Here is an 8,440-nt window from a genome sequence, read left to right as displayed (position 1 = left end):
AGACTATTTAGGTTACAAGGAAGTAATTATTTACATAGGCGACAATGGTAGCCTTATTTGGTCCTGCCTTTTCACTATCAAAGATCCATTAAAAACATTTTCGAATTCTGAATTATTAACACCTTTGGGTGTAATTGCAAAGGTCAACACATATGGTGCCGCAGCTTTTTTGATAGAAAAATGGCATTTTTTAAGGGTACTCAACGGTTCCGGAATTTTCGAAATAGTATGAATGAAGAACACCCCTTGCTTAATTTGGCACAGAAAATCTTGCTAGTCTTGGAGAGTTTTCTCTAAATTTCTCGCTATTTCTACACCAATGGCCAACACTCATTTCTCACTATTTCAATTTTAATTTCTAATTACCAAGGCAGCAGAAAATAAATTTACTTCTACCTATTATCTTGGATGTAAAATCTAGGTGGCGCCAGCGATCTATATTTACTTCCTTTTAACCTATAAAAGCAGTCTATTAGGGAGGTAATCCAATCAAATTTAGAGAATATTGTTTTATATGTTTGATTACTTGATTACCTCCCTTACACTGCTCTAACATTTTGTATTTAGAAAAAGAAAATGATTGTCTTGAGATGTGTAGCTGTAAAAAAAAAAATTATGTAGCTGTAAAAAAAAATTAAAAGTTACTATTAATTTATATTAGTTTAACCATGACTGTATGTCATTTCATATCTTAATATCTTATGATGTATTTAAATGATTAGTTATTGGATAAGGGAAAAGGGGAGGTGAAAAAAAATGAGGGGTAAAGTTTTCTAATTTCAAATTTCAGAAATTAAAATGAGTTTTTCTTAAAATATTTTTTTTAGGGGATTAATATTCAACAGCAGTGTATTGCTCAAAAGCAAAAACAAATTTTAAGTTCAGTAGACCACATTCATTCTGTGTCAGAAACCTTTGCTGTGTCAACTATCTAATCACACTCCAAATCCAGAGCTCTATCAAGCTTGTAGTGTTGTGTCCATACTTACCCCAACTGTTCAGGGTTTGACCTCTGCGGTAGTATAAAGCTGTGCCCTACAGTCTCAGCATCTGGTTTATATTGATCATATCATTTGTTTTCCCATTTGAACTGGTTTTACACTAGTAATATTTTGAGGCCCTTTATAATTTGCTGTTTGGTGTGAGCCAAGGCTTTGCGATGAAGACTGCACTTATAATGATTTACTTTTATAAAAAGTTTAGTTTCTACAGTTTCTTCCATAGAAATAAAACAAACTTTTTATTTTTCCACAGTTAGCAGAAAGTAAGGATCCTGAGGTAACCATTACCATTGATGGAATAAGCAAATGCATGAACAAATTATTAATGTTAGGGGCAAAGCCCGTGGTGTACACAACATTTTCAGAGTATGATGATGAAAACAAAATTCTCATCCGCCAATCTGTGGAAGAGGGAGGATGCCGCATAGATGGTATGTTACATTATAAGTTTGTTGCACTATTTGAGAAGAAAAACTATCTACCTGCTCCCTCCTCCCCCTTAGTATTCTTGTAACTTGTTTTCAATGTATTTGTTGTTTACCTTTAGTGATTTCAGGCAGTCATATATAATCTCACAAAAGAAGATAGTAAACCATCTTATTACTGGATTGTTTTGCATAAAACTGATACTTTCAAATTCAGACCTCCAAACAGGATCAATAAAAAAATGTTCAGAAATGGCAAGGTCAAATAAAATCAATCTTGGCCTCTTATTTATCATAAGTGACATAGGAACACACACGTTGTTCAGCAGGGGTGGGTCACTAGACAGAAATCATGAAGCCAATAATTGAAGACACATGTTTATATGATTATAAACCTTATTCAATATGAAACCATAGATTTTTGGTGTAACTCCAATAACTTTCCAAAAACCCTTTTTTATACAGTTGCTGCCTTGTTTAACGTATCAAGAAATTTTCATCTTAGACTTCAAGATATTGCATGGACAACACTTCTAGTAACACTTTACTCTTTTTAAAGTAATCTTTTTAAAGGTCTACTTTGACCTTGATCTAACACTCAGTGACCTCAAGCTCAAAAGAGCCCCTGTGAGATGATAATGAATAATTCATGAATATGCATGAACATTTCATGAACTGTTCATGAACAGATTTCATGAACAGTTCATCATATCTTCATGAACATTTGATGAGCAATTCATGAACTGAAAATCGACAGTAATGTTCATGAACTTTAATGTTCATGAACAATTCATGAACAAGAAAGGTTTATGAGCATTTAAATGTTCATGAACAACAATGATCATGAACCCTTTCTTGTTCATGAATTGTTCATGAACTTTGTTCATAAATTGTTCATGAACATTGAAGTTCATGAACACTTAAATGTTCATGAACTTTCTTGTTCATGAATTGTTCCAGTAGATTCCACTGGAATTCTCACTGGTAAATCCACAAACTGATTAACTAATATAAAAATTATGTGTGATATATAAACTTCTCTTCCTTTCTGTAATTCAAAACTTGCTGTCTCTGTATTTCCAACAATAATTGCTGAATAAAGGTATTAAAATGGAGTCTGCATAAAATCTGTTTCATATCATTGCTGGCAGCTCATATTTAATCCCCTAAAAGTACAAAAATATCCACAAAGAATCAATTGTTCAAGAGGTAATGATTGTATGAAGCAATACATTCAATAGAAACAGCATTATGCATCTTAAATTGCATTGGAAGTTTAAGTTAAACTCAAATTTAGTACCCCCCCCCCCCTCTTTAACCCTTGAAGATGAAACTGGCGACTTAAATTATTATTAACGTTTCACCAAGTTAATTTACGATGAATATTATTCACACAATTTAATTTCTACATATCAGATTATCATATATACCCATGTACCATTTACATGTCAGATTACGATATGTCTGTTATGAATGTGACAACAATATATCAATTTATCATTCTTCATTAATTTATTGTCTGCCTAAACTTTCTGATGTTTTGCTCAGATTAAAATCCTAAATGTTTTATATTGCCTCAACAAATTGTATTTCATAATCATTATATGTTAAATCAAATACTTATCTGAAAACATCTGCGTTTGGATTCTCCATTTTTGTTATCCAGCGTAATCATATGACGTCATATTTGCAAGTGCGTTTAAGTCAAGGTGTCAATCTCGTCCCATATAATATCGGCCCGAAGTTGATTCGTCCCTGTTATGGTATTTCAGTGAACTTCTCAAAATCGGTCGACCGTTGGACTACGGAAACAGCCGATTTGCGGGGTTTGCCGGTTTGTAAAAATTTAAAATCACAAGAGTTACTTCCCCTTAATATGGGTGTTTGAGAATGTTTTGAAAATGTATTTCACTTTCATTAAAATATACGTTTTCCTTTTAAAATTTTAGTTTTGTATATAATATCTATCTTAAAATACAGCTACAACTTCTATTTCATCTTATTTTATTTTTTTATTTTGCAGGAATAAAAAAATAAAAACACCATACATTTATGATATTTCACGAATAATTAGGTAAAATGTTCTACTCTGAAAGGTCGAAATGGTATCTTTGATACTCATTTATTCGTGTGATGTAAGTTATAAATGTTACACCTAGTGATTCATCAAAACTTCATGACCATTCATAAATACTTTTAATGAACATTTCATGAAATTTTATGAGCAGCTAGTGATTCATCAAAACTTCATGAACATTCATAAATACTTTTAATGAACATTTCATGAATTTTTATGAGCAGCTAGTGATTCATCAAAACTTCATGAACATTCATAAAATACTTTTAATGAACAGTTCATGAATTAAATTCATGAACCTTCATTTATGAATTATTTATGAATTTTCATGTACCATTCATGAACATTCACGAACCATTCATGATAGTTCATGAAGTCATGAATTTCTTCTCGCCGGGGTGGTATTCCTCTCATTGTATGTGATCATGCATATATATCCAAGTTCAGTTGTAATCAATATGCAGTATTTGATGTCTTTGATTGTTGTTATAGGAACTCATAGTAACCTCAGATTTATTTAGGATCTTTATTTCATGATATATGACAATGTATCAAAGTAATGTTGCATTTCATATAAATTACTGTAAATTCAGAATTTATTGTAATGTTTTTATTATTGCGAAAAATGCAACAGGGTTATAATCGCAATAATAATTAATGCATTCAATAATTTCTGAATTTACAGTATTAGAGTTGGCCTCCTAAAACAAAAAAGACCTGTAGAATTACAGATGATTCATAAACTATAAATTCCCATGTAGCAAGAAATAGAATAAATGCATAGAAACAGAGCAACACAAAATTGATAGTCAAAACTTTTGTTAACAAGATTGAGCCATTTTCAAACATAAAAGGATAAGAGCAATTCAAAATAATTGTTTTTTAAAAACAAAACAATGCAACAAATAACATCATCTTCAGGCAAATATATAGGGGCACTAGCTGTCAAATTCATGTTCATCGATTTTAATCAAATTCTCACTTTTGATTTATAACAATGAAAAACATTTATCCAAACTATACACATGGAAAAAAAGTATTGCAACACCAAATTGAAATTTGATTTAAAATAACACTCTTTATTTTTTTCTGATTTAATTTATCAAAATAGAACTAGTTAAACATTATTTGAATATCACCTGAATTTGATCTTATCGACTCGATAAGTTCTTATCTGCACATGCAGCTACTGTACTCGTAAACAGCAAAACAGGTGTTTGTATCCTCATTGTTTTCAACACTTTAAATAACCAAGTTTATAAAGTTATGTGATTGAGAGAAGCAGGAGTGTCGCTGTGACAACCGCACGTATTGTCGGTCATCACTTAATAATTCCACTATTATTCGTTTTGAGAATAAAATATACAGGCAATATTAACGATGTTAAAGACTATCCGAGATCAAAAAGACCCCCTATGACATCTGCTACGGAAAATCAAGCATAATGAAGCTTGGTCAGAAAGAAACCCATTGCATACAATACAATCCTAAAAAAAGAGTGGTGGGCATACAGGGGCCTTTGAACAAATATTGTTCGAGATTGACTCATCTCTACTGGTTATTGTGCGATAAGACCATTTCGAAGACTTTTGCTTATGAACAGACACACGTTTATCTATAAACAATGTAGTGCAGAGCACTTCAAAATTGGAAATAAGCATCGTGGAGGAAGATCCATTGTTCCAATGGAATTCTGTTTATCTTCCTTGGCTTGATCGTAGCCCGGATTTGAACCATATCGAGCATATATGGGCATACATGTCAACCTCTTACAATGGGAAATCATGTCATGACATGACATGATATGTCAAAAAGCGTGTGAAAACGCGTGACGTAGATGCGGACTTGTTAATATGAATGTGGTAATGTTCATAATTTCATACAAATTTGTGAATATAAAAAAACAATATATATTCTACTGTGAACTTTTATTGTATTAAACAGTGGTCTGTTATGTTGCTTTTAAAGCATCACCACTAGGCACATATTCAAAACAACTGCCAGTTTCAAGTTTAGTTACAATTATTTGATAACAGCACACAATACAAATGTAACATAGTCAAGTTCTGATCAGAATTCAGTGTCAATTTCTTTTTAATTGAAAAGGCTCTCCCACAGTAGGAATTGATATTTGACTGAATTAGCTTCATCAAGATTTGAAAGAATGTCATAATGTTGGTTTTTTTTTGGCAATGTAAAATGTCATCTCTGCCATTGCTCCCATTAATGCTATTGCCTGGTTAAAACTGGGTAGTTCATCAGAAGAAAGCTGGTACTATGAGAGCTGATCCAACAGTTCTGTGATATTTTTATCCCCATGGCCTGTAGAAATCTGTTGCCGTGTTGGCTAGATTTGAAACTGAAATTGAAAAAGAAAAATGTTTTATAAATTTGATTTCCATAAGTTAAACATGTTAAATGCTTATTCAAATAGCTACATTGTATTTCTCCTCTCACATGTATTTTTTTTTTATCATTGCAACATAGAATGCACAAATTATGCGTTACTTGTCACTCGATCATTTAAACTCGAACTCCAAAATATAATTTATAAATCTTGAATCTTGCCGTACACATCGTTTTGGCTAAACAATCGGCACTTTAGACGACGGTACAGGCCCTGAAAGTGACCTCTTCCTGTGCACATTTCCCCTATTAAGTGAATTTAAAAGAAAGTCTCAAAATCGTTAAAACTAATCACAAACTACTTACCTTTTACTGTTTGTCCATACAAAAAAATAAACAATACGGTAGCCAAACAATTACTTCGAATTTTTCGGTATTTATCGCCGAATAAGGAAAAAAACCAGAGAATTGCGATATCACTAACGACCAAAAAATGAAAAGAACGAAAAAGCGTGTAATTGCGTGTAAAGTGGTGAAAAGCGTGTACACGCCATGTGACAAAATCCTCGCGTGTAAACCATTGAAAAAGCGTGTGTTACACGCGAATATCATGTCACTTGACATGTATGTATATGGGACACTATTGGGCGTAATGTGCGCGAAGGGACACCCAAGTCCAAACAAGTGATGAAATTAATAATGCCATCATCAGAAATGGTTGCTGCTACCGTAGCAACAAATTAGTCGATTTATGGCAGGAATCATAAGACGTTAAGTGGCGGTTGACTGTTTGAATGGAAGCTGCACACAAAGTACTAATTCTTTGGCGTATAACGATCGACCATGATGTGAACAATCATCTTAAGATTAATTTTGAAATGTCTGACATTGTAAAGTTCGACTACAGTAAAAGTTGTAAAATGCAGTTTTTTGTACAAAAAACAATTCATTTCGTTTTTTAAATTGTGGTTAGATAAATCTTTTTTTTTTAAATCATTTTTTGTTCGTTAAAATGCCAATGTAATCATTAACTATGTTTCAATATTATTTTACAAATATTTTATCATATTCCATCTAAAATAAAAGGCTGATTTTTCAAGTTTTAAAAAATCAAGGTGTTGCAATACTTTTTTCCATGTGTATATTTAAAGTCTCAAGAAAATAAACAATTAAAAGGCAAGGGCATGAAAATATGTATCTTTGTTTCTAGTGTATTTTAGTCTAGATGCATCTAATTAATTTTCATATTGATCTATAAAGTCATCTGATGATCAAATCAGGGTTGTAAACATCAATATTGATATAAATAGATTAAGCAAACTTGTGCTGTCGGATTATTCAAGGTCTATTTAATCTCATATTAAAGATGAAAAATAAATGTTTATCATCCTTTTTACCTGTATAAGAATGATTTTTTTATGGATCAAATCAGTCAATCAAATGATTTACCTTTGTTTAACTTTCAATGATGAATTCTTTTCCTTCAAATAACTTTACACATACAATTCACGTGTTATCAATCTCAAGCTAAGGGTTAAATTGAAGTTCACATGGATACAAATTCAATGACATTGAATTACTCACTTGCAAGTGGATAATTCATAATCAATGTATTTAAGCTTATTTCAACAAAATTGAACCAAACTAGCTGCTAAAAGCAAATTATTATTTCACTATTTGCATTGTATTAATGATTGAGCAAAAAAAATTAATATATTAAACTTTTGTCTCGCTTGTTGGAGCAAGACAAAGGTATGCTGTTTCCAGCCGCGTCAACAATGTATTAGTTTGTGATTAGGTCTAGTTTATGGTGAACCACCAGTGGTAAGTCAAAGATATTTGGTATGCAGCTTTATAAGTATTAACACATCTCATTATCATGGAGATTATTTGACCCCGCCCCCTCAGTTATGGTCTATTGACTTTGAAACTTTTGCTTAGTTTTCATTTATTGGTTTGTGATTAGGTCAGTTTATGGGGAACCAATAGTGGTAAATCAATGATAATTGGTTTGCAGTTGTAGAAGCATCATCATATCTCATTTCCATGGAGATTATTTGGCCCCTCCCCCTCATTCATGGTCTATTGACTTTGAATTTTTTGCTTAGTTTTGATATATTAGTTTGTGATTGATCAGTTTATTGGGAACCAGTAGTGGTAGGTCAATGCAATGATACTTGGTATGCAGTTGTATTAGCATTGGCACATCTCATAATCATGGAATTTTTTTTACCCTCCCCCTCAGTTATGGTTTATTGACTTTGAAATGTTCCTTAGTTTACATGTAGAGTGGGGTGCTCATTTTCGCCGGGGACACAATTTCGCCGTTTAAGAATTTTGAGGTGTAAAAACTTCAAAGGATGGCTGAAATGGAAGAAATGTACCCGTAAATTATATTTTTATAACAAATATAATATTTTTTTACACTGAGACAAAATTGCGGCTCCTACCGAAAATGACTGAAAAACGGACAACGATTTTCGGACAATTTCCTGAATAAAAAACACGATTTCAAAGAAGTATTTCTAAGTAAGTATTTGACTGAATGCCCTAATTTTGAATTCTTTATACCTTTGAAATGTCTGCTATTC

General features: G+C 32.0%; 1 protein-coding gene and 1 long non-coding RNA gene across 2 annotated transcripts in view; one reads left to right on the top strand and one right to left on the bottom strand.

Moving 5' to 3' along the window:
- The first annotated feature begins 668 nt into the window (after positions 1-668).
- The window catches only part of LOC139483110 (phosphoribosylformylglycinamidine cyclo-ligase-like), a 39,003-nt gene continuing 31,231 nt past the window's right edge, over positions 669-8,440 (top strand). The window contains exons 1-2 of the mRNA XM_071267143.1: positions 669-674; positions 1,255-1,432. Coding sequence (XP_071123244.1) covers positions 669-674; positions 1,255-1,432 — 184 coding nt within the window. The remainder of the gene's footprint in view (positions 675-1,254; positions 1,433-8,440) is intronic.
- On the bottom strand, positions 5,417-6,310 carry LOC139482650 (uncharacterized). Its single transcript, XR_011654901.1, has 2 exons — positions 6,216-6,310; positions 5,417-5,862 (listed from the first exon to the last, which is right to left on the bottom strand). It is a non-coding gene; the product is annotated as an uncharacterized lncRNA (long non-coding RNA).

The sequence above is a fragment of the Mytilus edulis genome, chromosome 7, assembly GCF_963676685.1.
Source record: "Mytilus edulis chromosome 7, xbMytEdul2.2, whole genome shotgun sequence".
NCBI lineage: Eukaryota > Metazoa > Mollusca > Bivalvia > Mytilida > Mytilidae > Mytilus > Mytilus edulis.
The sequence above is the reverse complement of the archived record's forward strand: the minus strand, read 5'-3'. Positions and strand labels throughout refer to the sequence as shown.